Raw genomic sequence first — 20,302 nt, 5'->3', positions numbered from 1 at the left:
ACAGTCCAAAGTTCCAGAGCTGGAATGACCTGCCGCAGACAGCCATGATTTGTGAACACCGTCTTTTTTCGGTGGGGAGAGGGTCGAATAGTGGAGACTCCCAGGGCAGAAACTATGCTCTTTTACTAATCTGTTTCCTAGCAGTACCTGATGAGTCGGAAAATCTCAATTCACTACACTGGCGGCGGAAAATCTATCTAATTTGGTGGCAAATTTTTTCCTCCAAGCCAGAGGAGAAACCCCCTCTTCACTGATGATTTGGAATAAAATGAATGTAGAATTTAATAAAGGTGAAGAGGAAGAAGCTTTTCTTAAGACACAGCTCTTTTCAGGGTTGAATTTTGAGTTATTTAGTGAATTTGGAATAGGTCTAAATTGTTATTCTAGATCAGGTCATACTACTACTAAGTCAGCCTCTGCCTTAAGTATGCATACTGATCATTCAAAATAACACGTCAGAGTAGGTATCGAATAACTGGAATACTATGAAGAACCAGTCTGTTACGTACCAGCTGTATCAGAAAATGTATGACCAGAGGAATGCCGTGCTAGTTTTCTAACTCCCCGGCTATTTCCTGCCAATATTCAGTCAGGCTCTTATACTCGGTAGGCAGCAGTAATCCCATCTATCAGAGTTGAGAGGTGGCATAAGAGACAAATAACATCACAACAAACAATGGTCAGTGTAATGTTATTGTTGATCAATGTTATGCGCTTTCGATATTGTTAGGCCTTCATATTTATTTTCTTCTGACTCTGAAATACCACTCATCATAGTCAGTACAGTAAAACGGAATAAAAAATATCAGAAATTGTATTCTCTGTAACTTTTATTATGTAGTACTTTTCGATAAGACCAGAAACGAGGTATTTAAAAATTAAATTTTAGTCGCCTTTCCCTAAACTACAATTTTATCCAGGTGAATAAAATTGTTTATAGCTTAAACTGTAGTTTCTTATTCCCCAACTCTATATACCGATTTATATTAAATTCTGTTAACCCATTTTCTCGTGGCTCGGCGTCGATATGGACTTAACAACAAAAATACAAATTCATGAATATCTGTTTTATCATAGCTGGTACGGTAAAAATGTGCAAGACATAAATGATCAGAAATTTAATTCTATATAACTTTGGTTATGTAGTATTTATCGATACGGCCACTAATAATATAAATATTTGAGAATTAAATTTTAGGCCTTCCCCTAAACTACCATTTCAGTCACTGTCAGCGTGAATAAAATTATTTATAACCTAGATTGTGGCGACTTATTCCCTGACTTTGAATACCAATTTTCATTAATATAGGACTACTAATAACATAAATATTTGAAAATTAAATTTTAGGCCCTCCCTTCAACTACCATTTCTATCAGATTGTAGCGACTTATTCCCTGGCTTTGCTTACCGATTTTCATTAAGTTCCCTTTAGCTGTTTTCTAGTAATGCGTGTACATACAGACAGACAGACATTACGGAAAAGTAAAAAGTGCATTTCCTTGTTACTGTGGACATGACCGATACAGAAATACCATTCTTTTCAAATTCTGAGCAATGTACAGACAAAACTCTTATTATTTATATATATATTTAATGAGAATAGTGCTCTTCCCAAGTACTTTATAGGTCTCATACTGACCAAGCTACATAAAGTCATTGGTAAAGCAAGAAATGCAAAGTTCCCATTGGATTCTTGGAGCTGCATAGTGGCTGAAGATAAGCTGGATGATGTAGTTAAGTACATAGATGTTTAGGTCATTTCTGCAGGGAAAGGGATGCAAAGATGACAAAGTAGAAATAAAATCTTTTATTGGTTTACTCTATCTGGCAGATGCACTGAGAGGCAGCAAACAGAGACTAGAGGAATCATGGAGTACAGATGGTGTTGAGATGGCATAACAATATTTCAAATTCCTTATCGGGTGTATTAGGTTCGATGACCAGATGAGCAAGGAAGAAAGAAGGAAAATCAATTACCTTGCATCAATTCAGGATTTGTTCACAAAATTTGTGAATAATTGTAAAACATGTTACTCTCTCAGTCAGAATAGCACACTTGATAAGAGGAAGATGCAGATTTAGGCAATTCCTTCCTTTTAATTCAATCAAATATGGTAACAAACAAAATAAATGCTCTTGTGGATGTAAAAGAACTCTACTCTTATGATCTAGAGATGTATATTAGAAAACAACACAAAGATGATTTTAATATCAGCAAATAAGTCAACAGATGTAGTCAGAAGATTGGTAGAACCTATTTGTGGAACAGGGCATAATATTACGGCAAGCAACTGGTTTTCAGACATCAGCCTGATTTTCCAGCTCCAAAAGAAAAGGCTATTGTATGTAGGCACCTTCCCAGTCTAGACAGCCAAGAACAGCTGAGAGGATTCATCGTTCTCAATACACGACACCTCATAATCTGCAGGCCTTTGGGCTGCAGCGGTCACTTGGCAGGCCATGGCCCTTAAAGGGCTGTTGCACCACGGGGGGGGTATGTAGGCACCTTAAAAAAAAAAAAAAAGACAAGAAGCAACTTCGTTCTGAGTTTGTATCTACCAAAAACAGACCAGAAGGATCAAGCGTGTTTGGCTTCAGAGAAGAGGCAACTATTGTTTCTTATGTACCCAAGAAATACAAGACTGAGCTCAATAGCTGCAGTCGCTTAAGTGCGGCCAGTATCCAGTAATCGGGAGATAGTAGGTTCGAGCCCCACTGTCGGCAGCCCTGAAGATGGTTTTCCGTGATTTCCCATTTTCAAACCAGGCAAATGCCGGGGCTGTACCTTAATTAAGGCCACGGCCGCTTCCTTCCAATTCCTAGGCCTTTCCTATCCCATCATCACCATAAGACATATCTGTGTCGGTGCGACGTAAAGCAAATAGCAAAAAAAAGAAAGAAAAAAGAAATACAAGAATATGGTCCTGATATCATCTTTGCATTATGATGATTCCATAGATTAGACAACTGGCCCAGAAAATGTGACAATTTACAGCAAAACAAAATCAGGAGAACCGAGCAAGTTGGCTGTGCGGTTAGGGTCACACAGCTATGTTTTTGCATTTGGAAGATGGTGGGCTCGAATCCCACTGTCGGCAGCCCTGAAGATGGTTTTTTGTGGTTTCCCATTTTCACACTAGACAAATGCTGGGGTTGTACCTTAATTAGCCGGGCTGAGTGGCTCAGACGGTTGAGGCGCTGGCCTTCTGACCCCAACTTGGCAGGTTCGATCCTTGCTCAGTCTGGTAGTATTTGAAGGTGCTCAAATACATCAGCCTTGTGTCGTCAGATTTATTGGCACCAAAAAAACTCCTGCAGGACTAAATTCCAGCACCTCGGTGTCTCCGAAAACTGTAAAAATAGTTAGTGGGATGTAAAGCAAACAACATTCTTATTGTGCCTTAATTAAGGCCACAGCCACTACCTTCACAATCCCATCCCTGCATTGCCGAGGCTGTTGGTGGGACATTAAACCAATAGCACACAAAAAAATCAGGAGTCTATGTTACAGCTAAAGTGTCTGCCACTTAAAATGTAGCATACACTTCACGGCGATGGCCATTGGTTGTTTCTTATGCAATGTTCAGTATCTGTAGAATCAATTCTCAGGTAATCTACATGAGCAACAAGGATGAAATAAAAATTTGCAGACTCTTCCTGAAAAGATTATCTGCTGAACTGGTAAGTGAACATCTTCAGAGGAGGTGGGGGGCTATGCAAGAGTCATGTATACCAGCAGAAGAAAATTCTATCGAAGGAAACAAGAAAGCAGAACTGGAAACATGGAAGCGATGCTCTAAATGCCAGAATGATTTCAAACAGACAAATTTGATGGAGTAAATGTCAGAAGTATTTATGTAGCGTGATCCAATATGCTTGTGATTTTGGAAACCAGAAAAGTTGTACCTAGAAGCTTCTTTTCCTTCCGGTAGATGACTTGAATGTCCACTTTTCTCAACACTGTACAATCCTTCCTTTGTAATCTTTTACCCATTGTTTACAGGCCAATTTTTGTTCTTCTCAAACAGTAAAATAGCAAGTGACTGTAGTTGTACCTAGAAGCTTCTTTTCCTTCCGGTAGATGACTTGAATGTCCACTTTTCTCAACACTGTACAATCCTTCCTTTGTAATCTTTTACCCATTGTTTACAGGCCAATTTTTGTGCTTCTCAAACAGTAAAATAGCAAGTGACTGTGATTGTGTAGTAGACAAAGCTTCAAACATGAGTAAATTTTGTAGTAATAGAGTGATTATGGAAGAAGATATATATGATATTTTGCACAATAACATTTCTGATGAAGATCTGACAGTTTCAGTTAGTGTAAGTGAGTATGATTATGTGTGCAGTGAAAGTGCTGGAAGGGTGATTAGTATTCCAGACAGGAACAATGACCGTGAGTCTCCTTTCTATCGTTCATCTGCTCCAATATTTGATGTACGTACGGGTGTAAATAAAAACAGTGAGGGAAACGATGTTATGCTTCTTTGTAAATATTTTTTTCAATAACGATTTCTTTCTTCTTGCAAGTTGCTTTACATCGCACCGACACAGATAGGTCTTAAGGCGACGATGGGACAGGAGAGGGCTAGGAGTGGGAAGGAAGCGGCCGTGGCCTTAATTAAGGCACAGCCCCAGCATTTGCCTGGTGTGAAAATGGGAAACCACGGAAAACCATATTCAGGGCTGCCGACAGTGGGGTTCGAACCTACTATCTCCTGAATACTGGATACTGGCCGCACTTAAGCGACTGCAGCTATCAAGCTCGGTAAACGATTTCTTTAACATGCACTAATGTCTGCTGTCATTTCTTGATAGATACAGTACTTTTGCATCCATCTCTTGGCACAGGCCAGAGTAAAGTGTAGCTTCCACCGAAGTCCCAGTCAACATCCATGGCTGTGACAATATGGAAGTTGCTGGGGTATGGGCAGTGCTGAGTAATGACATTCAGAGTGCATCTGAGTGTTATGAAAGGTGCTGCTCATAGGGTCAGTTGTGCTGCAGTAGTACTTTCTGACCCAGTGAAGAAAGCAATGGCAAACTACCTCACTCCTCATATTGCCTAGTACACCTCATTTTGGTGCTGCCATTGGTTTTTGGGGTTTCCTTATAACCGCATAACCGTTGGTGGTGCTATTTGAGGATCCAACCAGCCTCTGGGCTGATGACCTAACAGACAGATAATGTAGAACTAAGCTGTCAAGTAGGTGGCTTTTCAAAAATGGCTGGGCCCCAGCAGTGATAAGCTGCTCAGGCAGCTAGTAGTAAGTTCTCTTTATAAGCATCCTCTCCATATTTTATATTTATCAGTTTGACTGAAATTACAAATGGCCATAAGGACTCAGAATTATACAGCAAGATTATATATTAATAGCCTACCGCTGTTATAAATTAAGGAATATTAGAATCAAACCGAGAAGTTTTTGGATTTGCAGCACTAGAATGTACTAGTAGACTGAATGAGGATGCATATACATGATGTCTCAAGATCCTGATTGATCCCTTTAGGGCTGTGAGGGCAACGGTGTGGATGACATCTTTGTTGATTCTGTGTCATTGCAGAAGTCAATGAAGAAAGACATAATCGTGCCCCTGGCTCCGACTTTAACCCCACAACTTCCAGATTTTTGAGGTGGTATTTATCAAGATAAAAGGGGATAAATGGACTGCAGATATTCTTTTTCTCCTTGTCATCTTCTATTAGCTCAGCTGAATCAGTCACAAAACTACAGGTATTTAAACAAAGAAGGAAATATAATCTCCTCCAACTCAAATTTGAAACAAAGTAAACATAATCTATGCAAACTACAGTACATAATCTACTGAACTCCAACAGAACTACTCAATATAAATTGTTTTTAAAGTACTACCAAGCTTGATCACTTCCATTAAATACCAACAAAAATGACTTATTCAACTAACTGAATCACTCGCACACCAAATTTTTAAATTATTCTACAAAACAACTATGAAAAGACAGACCCTTCAACAGCTGACCCTTTATGAGCGCGTCCAACAATGATCAACCATGAGGTGTATGTGATAATGAGTTGGAGGTAAAGTTTCTCAGAAGTAAGCTATGTCTCAGCTGGTCCCTGGCAATGGTGTCACACTCTCCAGCAGCTAAATTCCCTGGCTTCTTGTAATCCAGGACTGTCAAATACACTTATCAAAATATGTTCGGCTTTACCCCTGTAAATAGTATCAGTGTGTTGCTATCTTGAATGTTCATGAGTAGATTGAACAGCCAATCCTCAAGTTGTTTGTAAACATCTACATACAAACCTACCTACTGTATAGACAGGACATCAAACTCCAATGGTTAGCAATGTTTCAGTTGTAGTTGCCACAACAGTAATGAAGCATTAGGTTTATCACTGAATTAGTCCATAGCAAAATGTCCACTAATCCTCATGTTCTGTATCAGAAATGTTCCACAACCACTAAATGGTCATTAACATGTAAGTCTACAATCATTAAATTGTCATTTACAGAAATGTCCACAGTTACTAAATGGCCATTGTGAATAATGCCTGCAGTTTTCAAACATACAATAACATAACATCTCCAGAAAATTTTATTAAATGTAAAGTAATAATTTAATAATGAAATGTAAGCTAAATTTACAATAATGTGCAATTGAGTGCTGGAATGCAAGAAGAAGCAAACCCACACTGACATGGAACAGATATTTTGAATTTTGCATTTGTCTTTATTGCATGAAATTGAGTACATTAACAGTAACATTTTTGGTTCATAAACAATTATCTAGAGTCCAAAAAATACAGGAAAATTAAAATCTTCTAATATCTATTATTTATCTGAAAGTGTCAGCTCCATATCGCCAAATCTGAAAAATTAAATTTAAAAAATTTACCTTTACAATTTTCATCAATTACTTTTTTAAAAATGAGTTTAGGTTCAGATTTGCTTCAACATGAATTTCATGTTACATTTAAGGTTTACTAATAATGTCTAAGTTTTAAGTCACACTGACTCTAAGCAGCCATCTGACACAGTTAGCCATGATATCAACACTAAAAATTGTGTCAGCAAACACGTGCACTATTGGCCACCACTAGCTGACGTAATGTTACCGCGTGGCTTAGCTACCTCTTGCACTGCAAGATTGCTCTTCAGAAATATTCCAAAATCTTTCTTTTGTACAGTGGGAGAGTAAAACTAGATAATAATTCTTCATATATTGTGGGATAAATATATTATAGTAATATCCAAATATGTCAATAACTCATTTTTTAACAATTTGTGGGTTAGTTTCCTCTCGCATTCTAGAACACAATTGTTCATCTTCTAATATTTTCTTCTGCACTGGTGTTAGCATGCATCTTCATGTGATATGAAAGTACCCACAGATATAGGTTCACAGTATTGTTACACTATGTTCATTGTATCGGCATAAATACTTTTAATTTGCCTTTGATTTTTAATATACAGTCAAATGGTGATGCCAACAAATACCAGATGAACAATTTTTTCAGTTGAACAAAACCTTCCCTGTCTACAATTTCATAAGGTGCAATGTAAAACAGTTTCATTTGAGTGAACCCTGGTAGTACGAAGTTTTCATTAGAATATAAAGAAATAAAATATCCCTTCTTCAGCATATGTTTAGCTGAACAAATTTATTTTATACACATATCTCCACTTGCTGTATATTGTGAAACATAAGCTCATAAGCATAAGCAGACTAGCACAAGCAAGGAAGAGCTATCTTAAGAAAAGAAATTTGCTCACTTCAAACATTGATATAGGAATTAGAACGATGTTTCTGAAAACTTTCATCTGGAGCGTGGCATTGTATGGAAGTGAAACATGGACGACAACTAGCATGGAAAGAAAGAGAATAGGAGCTTTTAAAATGTGGTGTTACAAAAGAATGCTGAAGGTGAGATGGATAGATCGAATTACAAATGAAGAGATACTGAATCAAATTGGTGAGAGGAGATCGATTTGGCTAAATTTGACGAGAAGAAGAGATAGAATGATTGGACACATCTTAAGACACACAGGACTTGTTCAGTTGGTTTTTAAAGGAATTGTAGGTGGTAAGAACGGTAGGGGTATACAAAGGTATGAATATGAAATGCAGATTAGAGAAGATGTAGGATGCAGCAGTTACATAGAAATGAAAAGGTTAGCACAGGATAGAGTGGCATGGAGAGCTGCATCAAACAACAACAAGCTCATATAGACAAAGCTATTGTCTGAAAACACCAGAGTAGCTGAAGTCTATGTTGACAATGTTTATATTAGATTATGTCTGCATAATCACTTTGCATCATGAAGGATCATTACAACGGAAATTTACTCAACATAGAAGAATAAGAAGAACCAAATTGATATGATCCAGACATGAAAGAGTTTCAGAACAACAGGAAGTTTTGGTGACCTTAGCCTGCCACATTCTGCAACTGAAGTTGATTGCCATTATCTCCAACTTTTGGCTTTGAAGAACTCCAGTCTGAATGATACAGAAATTAATTGCCAGCATTTGTGGAGACTACAAGATATCGTGTGTCTACACTCCTGATGACTACAGCAAGATCCAGCCCTTGCACATCAACATCATGCAGCCCATTACAGATGGGAAAAATAATTCTTGCTGACTCGCAGTTTATGCAGGATACTGTTATTTACTAGTGGATGTTGAGCATGTCTACACTCAGATGATAGTAGACTTGGGGGGAACCGGTAAAACTGCATATCTCAGGCACGTTGGCTCATTAATGTTATGGGATGGTATGACATGGCTTATGCTGTACCTCTCATGGTGATTCAGGGTACATTAAATACTTTAAAGTACAGTGATGACATTTTCCAACCAATGGTGAAACCATATTGCAAGCATTTTGGAGAATACTTCATTGTGCTGGTATCACCCAAATTGAAACAAACTGCTTATGGACTTCCTATCTGACCATGAAATATGCAAGATTTATGCAGAATCACCAATGATGAATGAGATAAATTGAAACAAGAATCATTTCAGACCTTGCAGACAGTAGGCAAAATGGACTAAAGTATGTATTCAAGCAAGGAGACCAAATACTAATGTAGACAATCCTTAGTTAAAACCGCCAAAGGTCATGGGTTATGGGGAAACTGCAAAAGCTGATGGCAGTGCTATAATGAGGTTTACAAGGCATGCTGAGAAGTGAGTTAGTTTACCATTGCTTTCCTCATTGGACCAGAAAGTACCAGAACAGCACAGCTGGCCCTAAAAATGGCATCTTTCGTAACACCCATATTATCACAGTCATAAAAGCGTTATAAATAATAGGTGATGCAATTTCTTTTTAAAAGTCAAAGCCATGTTCCATATGGGAATTAACTTCACATTACTCCTCTGCTGCAAGTTTAAAGGAACTGACATTTTCAAGCTGTCTATGAGTAAACAGACACCAACAAGAACCATTAGTTTTCTGTGAGTAAATTAAATGCTGTGTATGACAGTGTGACTGAGAACATACATATTTCATACACCTTTTGATTTTGATTATATCTTTGTGAAACCTTATCATATCCACCATACCTTGCAAGCTACAACTACATTAGGTTATATTTTGTTTCCTTCATATGATTTTGCTGAAGATTGAATGTAGGAAAATAATTAATCCTCTTCAAATTTTAAAGAATTTATTTAAGATGTCCAGAAGTTGGTAACACTGGTGGTAGTTAATTATATTTTCATTTCATCTCCAGGTTGTACATGCATCTTGAAGAAGAGATTTGTGTTGCTGTTGGTCCTGATACTGAAGGTGCCATCCAATCAGTATTTCTGCAGCCAACAGGGTTTTCTACTGATCCTAATCATAAAACCTTTGAATACAAGGATTTTCCTTCCACTTGTAAGGTAAAGAAGAGTAATTTATGGAGTCCAATACCATAAAATATTAACCATCCTTTCCTCCCTAGTGAAAATTCAAAATCTTTGTTGAATATAATTTCATAATTCTACTACCATAGAAAGACTTAACTGAAACTTTTATTGAATTTTAATTCACCAGTGATAGCATTTCTGTAAACATGCTGATAATTAATAATTCTGTAGTTATTATGAACATCTGGCATTGATAAAGATAAACATTGTGAGTGATGTGACATAAAATTTATGTAATTGGAAGTACAATTACAAATGCAAGATAAACTTTCTTTATTGGCTTACAAATATCCTCATTTTTCTTACTGAAATTAAAAATTAATACAAGCTTTATAAAGAACCATATACCAATAATCAATATGCAATTCATCCTAAGCAAATTTAATCTTTATAAAAAGTCAGTGTCTTTTTGTTTCATCAAGGAAAATACCACCCAAATTTTCTGCCTCTGTTTTAGCTTTAAAGGCCTCTGATTTTAAGAGTGGAAAGAAAAACCATGCTAGATCATTAAAAAGCAGAACAGGTTTCCTTTCAAGTCTCTGATTTCCCTCAGCATTTTAATTTTAACAATGGTTCACTGTTATCTGTCATGACCTCAAAGGTGTATGGCAGGTCTACCAGCCCACATATGCCTACACCTTGCCACTAGTTAGGAAATTGTACTCTGACCCACCAAGTGGCTGGAATCAGGCTAAATAAATTATGCAAGAAGGATATGATAATTAAATTGATCAAAACCACATTAAATATAATGAGAGACTGATGATCTGGGAAAAATGTGTTATCCTTCCTGCCAACATGAATGATGAAAATTCAGTTTTCTTTCAAAATAGACTTAAACTGGCCTTGCAGTGAATTTTCATTCCATCCATATGGTGCCATGTGAAACGTGTGAGAAGTGTGAATGTAAGTCTCATCCATGTAGACAACTGGACAACACCCATTCCTGTACAGTTGAATGCTTCTTAAGCAGTGGCGGTTCGTGCACTGTGGGCTTTTGGGCACCGCTCCACCTCCTTTTCAAAAACATTTAACATTATTTCACTCTGTAAATGATTACATAAAGAGATGGACAAATGTAGCGAAGTCGAACTTATGTGGTGTGATATTCAGCTTATACAATGTTATCATTATTATTTCGGCTGTAAACATTTTGCTTTTCTATTCTCAAGAAAATGGCAAAGGTTTTCAGACTGTAGCAGCTGTCCATCAAGCACGATGTTTTCTCTTTACTCATGAGGCGCTCGGAGTGTGACAGCAGAGCCCTGAGTAGGTCCCCAGACTTTGCTAGTGTGCGGGGTGTGGGAGGAGCCTGGAAGAACGAAATGGGTTTGTCAGAAGTAAGAAGAGTGCAGGCAGGTGTAAGCACTGAACGGTGGAGCCCTCAGCAACATTGCCAACCATTTCAAAATGTACCTAGGCTTTTTTCCTCATGTCTTATATTAATTGTTGTTAGAGATTATTTCCAAAACATTTTACAAAACAATGAATTCCATTATACTGGCGATTTAAACAATTCAGTTCTGTAAAGAAGCTAAAATAAAGATTCAAAATATAACCATAATGTGAAGGCACTATTTGTAGGGTGGTAAAATTGTTAAATACATTGTCATGTTTTGAAATTCGAGCAGGGAGATAGAAATTTGGGAGTGTGCTGTTTATTTGTTTTCAGGAATGTTGTTATTATCAATAATTGTGATTGTGTTTAGTGAAACAGTGCAGTGCCATAATAGTCAGGATTGCATGAGGGTTGGGCAGACCAGAACAGTCAGTTGATCCAGAATATTAGGAGCTTGAGGTGGAGTGTTTCGGTACAGTATGCCAGCACACGGTACACGGGAGTGTAACTACGCAGTAGAGAGAACTTCGTGAGGCAAGATGACATGCCCCGCATCAGCAGGAATGTGCTGCTGTACCGGCCATGCTGTGTGTAGTTACGGCCAGTGCACGGAACGTGAAGGAACAGTCGGAACACTGAAACTGGCACCAAATAATAAGATTTTTTTCGGTCAATATGAAATACACATAACATGGTCACAATGGCAGTACAGGTGTTTAAAAGTAAGTAATCCAAGGATATTTTCACCGGTTGAAAGTATCAGCCTATAATGTGAGTAATTAGGGCCAGAATAAAAATTCACGGCACGTGAACAAGCACATATATGGATAATGATACGTGAAAAAGCAGTCAGAACTCTGAAATAGGCACCCAGAATATCATGTCTAAGTGTTGTTTTTAGAATAAGAATGTTTTCATTCATTCTGAAATACATCTGTCACAATTACACTGGCAGTAGATGTGTTCACAAATGTCACAATGTTATTTTCATCAATTAAAAATATCATCGCACAGTTGAAGAAACATTCACCAGTACTCTATTTATGTACACAATATACAAGCAGAACACAAAAATTTAAAAATAACCCATAGAAGCAAAACACAAAGATAAAAATTAAAAACACTATATACAAGCAGAACAGGAGATTAAAAATAAAACTATACAAGTAGAACACAAAAATAAAAACTGTGGGATATTTAAGTTTCAAATGTCTCGTCATTGTACTGGTTGAAGATGCCTTTGCAGACAAAATAGAACAACATAAATTACATTTCACTCTTTCCAGTTTTATTCTAGTAAAAAAGTCGTAACCAGGACTCCGGTGCAACATTATTCAAAGTATACTGTCTTTTGTATGGTATATATTACTAGGATTCAATGAAAACACTCTTACAAAACAGAACACATTAAGTTATCCGCATGTACCGAAGGCCAGTAACCAGTGCAACAGAACTCGCAGAACAAAGAGGATACGATGGAACACGGAACAAGGAACACTCCAGCACATGGCGGCACACTGCCGATATCGAAGGTCAGCTTAGTGATATAGATGTTGATTCCCACAGGGAATCTGAAATATTTGTCCTGAATGAGTAAATTTATAATACCAATATAAATGGTCCGTTATTGGACATTATAAATTTTCCATCTAACTCATTCCTGGTTGCCAGCGTTTTGCTCTTGTGTGCTAGGTTGGGCTCATCAGTTGGTACCTAGCTCACCTACCAAGACGCATGGCTAGTGCATACCATGCAGGCCACTGCGTAGGCTACTTGGAGCCACCGGCAGTGCCAATGCACTATGAGAGACTTTGTCTCATTACCGAAAATTGATGCCTGCTTGGCCATCAGATGATATAGATGTTGGTTCCCATAGGGAATCTGAAATATTTGTCCTGAATGAGTAAATTTATAATACCAGTATAAATGGTCCATTATTGGACATTATAAATTTTCCAGCTAACTCATTCCTGTTCAAATTCATTGTATAAGTAATAGTGGATGTAATAATCTAAGTGCAGTAAAACCTCATTAAGACGTTTCTTTAGTAGACAAGAAAAGAACATGTTAAGCGAGAAAATGTTCTACTGAATATACGAATAAAAATTATCCAACAGGCACAGGGAAACACTAGATATGATTTTTTCTGACATGAGGGTATTTTATGTTGTGTATCCACAGGTATAGTGAAAACTATATTTATCATTCCTAGAGAGGAAAGTATTAAAAGGTGTGAAAAACATTAGGGTAGTTGGGGCTTATAAAATAACAATTGCACTGAAAGGTGTGAAAAACACTAAACAACAAATAAGAAAATGTGTGCACAGGGGCCAATAAAAATATCAAGTATTATTGTAGATCACTCTCTCTAAAAACAATGTTACATTTCACACTTTCCAGTTTTATTCTAGTAAAAAAGTCGTAAACAGGACTCCGGTGCAACATTATTCAAAGTATACCGTCTTTTGAATGGTATATACAGGTACCGGTATCAAGAAAAATGGTAAGACACTGGAGCTTAGACAATGAATTGGAGGTTACACTCGACCATGTGTGCCTGGCAGGAATGACTTTGAACCCCATTTTGAATGACAAATTTGAGAGATCGAGTCGAAACTCAAAGGTGCGAGTTCAACATTTGCGACCTCTGAGCTCTTTAAGATGCGGACGCCAGTCTGCTTTCTGACAGATTTTAATTTTGTCTTCATTAGTAAGGAATTTCACAACTTTTTCCGTATCTATAACTAAGCTATCACAAGACAAATATACACCACGCTAGTCAATTTCAGATGATTATGTTCCTCCAGATATAGGCTACCATATCACATGACAAATATTTGCTACACTTCACTGCATCACTCAACACAAAATAATTTTCTAACTTTTGAATGGAATGTGAAATACAAGCACCAACAGTCTCACTCTGTTATTCAGCAATCTTGCTAATAATCGGCATGCATAACTGAGGCTAACAGCTTGCTCCCCATAGGTGCAACTTATCCTGTGAAGTTGAGGAATTCAAGGCCTTTTTCCTTAATCACACAACTGTGGCGACGTTTCACTGAATTTTTTAACTTTAAAAATTGTAATATACTATTACTTTTGTGCAGGGATCAAAAAATTCTTCATGGATTGGAGTCATCGCGTGCCACTCTCAATTAGGCTGGATACCATCAGCACTGTACCACCTGCCCAAGGGATTCTGTACATCTCTATCAAACATGATGTTCACAAATGTTATCAGCATCATGCAAGATCTGTATCAAAGAATGAGTAAGTGACAGATTAGAAACCTCATATGCCCAACATTTATTTTATGTAGCCTACGCTCCCTACATTTCTTGAAATCATAAACAAAAAGAAAATAATTTAATATATATATATATATATTGAAATACAGTACATATAAATCATTCTTTCTTTTGGTTAGTTGGTGGTAAGTGATTGAATAGTTGGTTTAGATGCCAGATTGAAAGAGTTTTTTATTTTATTTTACCTCACTTTTTAGTCTTCCTCAAGGATACTGAAAATAATGATTTTGGTATTTATTGGTGTTATGCAAATATCTGCCATTTACTTTTTATGATCTTCAATTTTCGGCTACTCCAGGGACGTTGTCACCACCAAATATGTCCACGACAATAAGGGTAAATTGTACACTAAGGTAACAAGATCATCAATAACTAATGGAAGGAGTACTTCAATGAGTTGTACTATGAAGAATACCTATCTTAGTTTCTTATGTGGTCAAGTCTGGTATGACCTAGTGACAAATGTAGCATCCTCATTTCAGTAAGGGTCGTTGACCTAGATGTTAAGCCCCTTTAAACAAGCATCATCATCATTTCTGCAATATAGACCTTCTGTTCTTGTTTTCTAGTAATGGGCCAACATTCGGTCCCATGTAGTAGCACAGGTCTCACCACAGTCTTGTAAGTCCGAGGCTTGAAGTAAACAGGCAGTTTACAGTCGCAGAGAACCCGTGTAACTTGTTACCATTTCATCCAGGTGTCACTGATGCAATATTGGATGTCCATTATGATGCTACAATTAGATGTGAGCCAAGGTAGCAAAAATCAGACACTTTTAAGTTTGCAGCCATCTATGGATAATGTTCCGTCTGTTTCCTCTCTGCACTTGAGATATTCTGGGGTTTTGATGTTCTGGTGCAATCCATATTCATCAAGACAGTTCTTCCATGCTTGGACTATCATCCAAGTGAAGGTCTTGACTCGGATGCCACCATCACGTCATCGGTGTACAACAAGGTTCAGGGGCACGGTTTCTGTGAATCCTTGATGACCGCATCCACGCAGAGAATGAAGAGAAATGGTGATAAGGCTGCTGTGCAGCAAACTGAGATGCTGAAATTATGGTAAAGAAGCTGAATCCACTATCTCTAGTACATTATGGGACATTAATGCATACCATACAAGATCATGAGGTACTCTATCAAAGGCTTTTTCAAGATCTAGAAATGTCCTATCTATTGTTTGCATCTTTTCACAGTATCATGGCAGGCAGCATGAATAGTATCAGACGTTCCACAGCTCTTGAGAAAACTACATTGATAAGGCATGATACCTACTGTTTTATGGATGCAGAAGTCTAGTATATGCTTCAGGATCTTTTAGGCATGGCTTAATAAATGATGGAACATAATAAAATGCAATATATTATATAAAATCATTAGGATTTAATGCTTTTAAAAATGATTTTAATTCTAACCAAGTTTGATTTACTAGCCTATACCTTGCACCCTGATTTTTAAGCTTAAATTTTCAAAAGGAAAGTGTGAGATATATCTGAGTAAATATGGTATATGACATTGAATGTGAATCCCCAATGAACCTGTCTCCATCCAACCCAAGGCCATTGGTGATAAATCTGAAATTCTGAACAGAAGTGAAAATGAAAGCAAGCCAGAAATGTGAGATTGAGTAGAATTGTTTACTGGTAACTTAACAGTGGCAGATCCAAGAAAAGCAACAGTGAATGAGAAAATTCTGAAAGTTCAAAATGTGATATTGAGCAGCCAGTTTAGAGTAAAAGCCTGAAAAATGAGTAGTGGAAATGGAGAGGAGAGGCACAAACTACAGAAGTTTTTACTTTCTGAGACTAGTGGTATAGCTACAATAACACTCAGGCAACTCCTTGAAAACCTACTGAAATGATGCTTTTATTTTATAAATTCAAATTTGCATGATAACCTAAAAAATGGTTGTAAATGATAAATTCATGTTTGCATGAGAATACACAGTTGCTGGTATGCAAATGCCAGAACAGTTTCGTCAAAGCTACCTTGTGCCCATCTTCAAGCAAAATAAATACATCAGAGAATGTGGGAAATGGAGTGGCATCAATCTCACTTCATACATACTCAAAATTTGAGAGCATATCATTGTACATAGCATCAAGAATATCAACAAGCATCAGAATCAGTGCGGTTTCACATTTGGGATGTCAATAAGTGATGCAATTTAAACTTAACCAATCTTGATAGAGAAGCACTATGTGTGATGTACTACACAAGGAACTCCATATACAGGTGTACATCGACCTGGAGAAAGCCTGTGAGATGGAGCGAGTTGGCTCTGTGGTTAGGGTTGTGTACCTGTGAGCTTGCATTCAGGAGACGGTGGGTTCAAATCTCACCAGGGGCAGCCCTGAAGATGGTTTTCCATGGTTTTCCATTTTTACACCGGTCAAATGCTGGGGCTGTACCATAATGAAACCATGGATGCTAACTTCCCAATCCTAGCCCTTTCCCATCCTTCCCTTGCTGAAAACAGTTGATCTGTTAGTGCGACATTAAACCACTAGCAAAAAGGAAAAGAAATCCTTTGATCAGGTTCCCAGACAGATTGTCTGGGCAGCATTGCAACACCAAAACTTCCCTTAGAAGTATGTGAGGCTGTTTCAGGACATGTATGTTTGTCAATTCTATCGAAGTGAAGGCTAGGTCATGTGCCTGAAACATTTTGTATTGAAGTTGGTGTGCATCAGGGATCAGCACCGAGTACAATTCTGCCCTTCAAACATTTTTCATAAACTATTTGACAGAGCGGCTAGTGCCAGAACTATCGTGGACCTTACTATACATAGTCGATATCATTCTGATCAGTGAAATGAATTAAGAGATTGAGGCAGCCTTAAAACAATGTAGGGCATCACTGGAGAAACAAACAGAGGATCAGGTGTAGGAAGAGAGAATAATCAATGATGATGTCAATCACGGCATCGATGTTGGCTGGATAAAATGGCTATCACTGATAGGTGTCTTGTTTCAGGAGACGGATGCTCATAAGTCTTAAAGGCAAAGTTTACAAGATGCCTGTCAGACCTGTCCTCATGTATGGCACGTTCAGCAAATGCTCTACACAGAGATGTGAATGGTGTGTTAGTCTGCAGGTGTTACTCTGACCAACCAAATACATAATTAGCAGTGTAAAGGATCCTTCATTATCACTGCTATTAGTGAGAAACTGGACGAGAGACAACTCCACTGGTACAGGCATGTCGAGCAGCCTGATGAAGATCATCCTGTACAAAAAGCTCTTGCCATCATAGAACCAAGGAGAAGTTGAGGATGCCCAAGAGCAACATGGTGGTAAACAGCTGAAACCCCTTCATTAGTAAGAAAGGACAACCTCATTGCCTAGATACAGGAGCAGAGAGCTAAGGATCAGAAGAGCTGACACTGAATGATACTTGGGAATGCCCATTCTTTGAGAAAAGATGACCTTCAGTTTTTGAGTGGGTACCTATTTTGTACATTAAGCAATAAAAAATGCTTTAAAATTCACATGCCAAGGTTTGAATCTCAGTGGAACAATGAGTTGGAGTTCCAGAAAAATAATTTGGTGTCAGGAAGAGTTTTAAGCCTAAACCTTCTGGTAAAGATACAAAATGAGCCAGCATGCCTTTGGAATAACTAGAAACACCTCACATAAGTCAAAGAAGGTTTTGATATATTATGGAAAAGAAGAAGAATTTTGGGGCAGTTTCTAAACTTCACTAATATTACATTAGTAGCAATGTAAATACTTAGAGGTAAGAATTTTAAGACCAGTTGTATTGCGTCAGAGTTGGTACATTATCATTTTATTTATGTTTAAATGTGACAACTCTATATCATTGGCTTCCAGCTCATTAAAGAACTCCTAAGGTAAAAGATTCCAACAATCAATATAGCACTTGAGGGAATGTTCAAACACATTATTAAAAACAAAAACAACAAACCATTATAGCCTTGGCCTGCCAAAATGATTGCTGCCCAGCCAGACTTTCAGATACTGGTCAACATGATGATATCCTCAGCCGAATTGCTTGGCTTTGCTGCCCCTCATATCAGACAACTCCTGCAAGTGAACCCTGTTTAGCTCTCGGACTAGAATGAAAATTCCCAAACTGACTGGAAATCAAACTCAAACTCAAACTAGAAAAATGGCAGGCATGCTACCCCTATAGCACAGGGATGGCTAAGTTATATTCCTATTTAGTAATTTAATATTAATTAGATACCTGCTGAAGTTATACCTACTCATTCACAAGCATACATTAATCATCCGTCAATAACTTCAGTTACCCATCTTTCCTCCTGGTCTGATGCTGAAGTTCCCTAGATTTGCTGGAATGGTTACCCCAACATTTAGTTTACGTAGCCTTTGATGGTACATATATACTAAGTGAGATGGCCGTGCAGATAGGAGTGCTCAGCTGTGAGCTTGCATTCAGAAGATGGTGGGTTCGAACCCCACTGTTGGCCGCTCTGAAGATGGTTTTTCATGGTTTCCCATTTTCACACTGAGCAAGTGGTGAGGCTGTACCTCAATTAAATTTACAGCCACTTCCTTTCCACTCCTACAACTTTCCTATGCCATCATCGCCATAAGACCTATCTGTGTCAGTGCAAAGTAAAGCAAATTTAAAAAAAAAATACATATAGCACTATATATCTCTTAGAGTGCTGGGGAACATGATGGCGCTCCTCTGTAGGCTAGCGAAAAGTGCCAGGAGCGCCATCGCGCTCCATGTTGCAGCTGTCTATGTAAGTCGTAATAGTTTGCACATATCTGACAGATGGCAGCTCCAGTCAGTGTCACTCTATAGTACAGTAGATACTACATAGTTTCTAAATCTACCACCAGAATCTCTGTGTGTCATGTTGTGTTGATGTTATGATTTTTTCTATTTCAGCTATTTGGCACGTACCTGTAGACCATGTGTTCATAATAATGGTGACTAGTTCTCGTACTGTGTCTGAAATTGATGACGATTTGGTAGAGTATGCTAATTAACTGAGTAATGATTCTGATTTTATCGAGTCAGGCGATGATTCAGATTATACTGAGAGTGATAATAATGCCGGTAACGTTTCAAACAATGACGACACTGGTGATGTTATACGACTTACTCGTGTGACAGTGATGCATGAAATTTCCGGTTCGGATGGTAATGATAGTGACGGGAATAATGATGGAGTTGACGGAGACAGTATTGACGATGATGACCAGATTCCTGATTTCCGTGAAATTCAGTCCCATCACTACGTACAATTTCAACCCTCTCCTGCATTCCTCGAGACGCCTGGCCCTAAACATACACCTCCTCCTGATGCTAGACCAAGTCAGTATTTTAATCTATTTTTAGAAGAACTATTATTCCTAAAACATTAATATTTTACAAACTAGTAAACAATGCATCAATCTGCACAGGAATTTAGGTGAGTACAATCAAAATACTAGGATTTACTGAGATCCAAAATTGAATTTTAAATGTTTTCAAAAATTGCATGGAAAAAAGTAATATTTTTACTCGGCAGTATGAATTATTTTCGTGATGTTAATATAATGAGTGAAGAGAGAGATCACTTGGCTACAAGAAAATGTAAACTACAATGAGATATCTTGAAAAGTGAGGATAGGGTATGCTTTTATCTTCGGTGCTGCATAATAGGCATGTTCTCTCTGGCAATCTTAGCAACCATGGCAGTAAAGGAGCTGGCACTAAGACGGATATATATATATATATATATAGAACCAACAAAATGAAAAAAA

At 37.7% G+C, this 20,302-nt stretch overlaps 1 protein-coding gene across 1 annotated transcript in view; it reads left to right on the top strand.

The window, feature by feature from the left end:
* ndl (serine protease nudel) overlaps positions 1-20,302 on the top strand; it is a 437,329-nt gene that overhangs the window by 314,902 nt on the left and 102,125 nt on the right. The window contains exons 18-19 of the mRNA XM_067138020.2: positions 9,727-9,877; positions 14,354-14,516. Of these exons, the coding sequence (XP_066994121.2) occupies positions 9,727-9,877; positions 14,354-14,516 (314 nt within the window). The remainder of the gene's footprint in view (positions 1-9,726; positions 9,878-14,353; positions 14,517-20,302) is intronic.

The sequence above is a fragment of the Anabrus simplex genome, chromosome 1 (genome assembly GCF_040414725.1).
Source record: "Anabrus simplex isolate iqAnaSimp1 chromosome 1, ASM4041472v1, whole genome shotgun sequence".
Taxonomy (NCBI): domain Eukaryota; kingdom Metazoa; phylum Arthropoda; class Insecta; order Orthoptera; family Tettigoniidae; genus Anabrus; species Anabrus simplex.
This window is presented reverse-complemented; position numbering and strand designations above follow the sequence as displayed.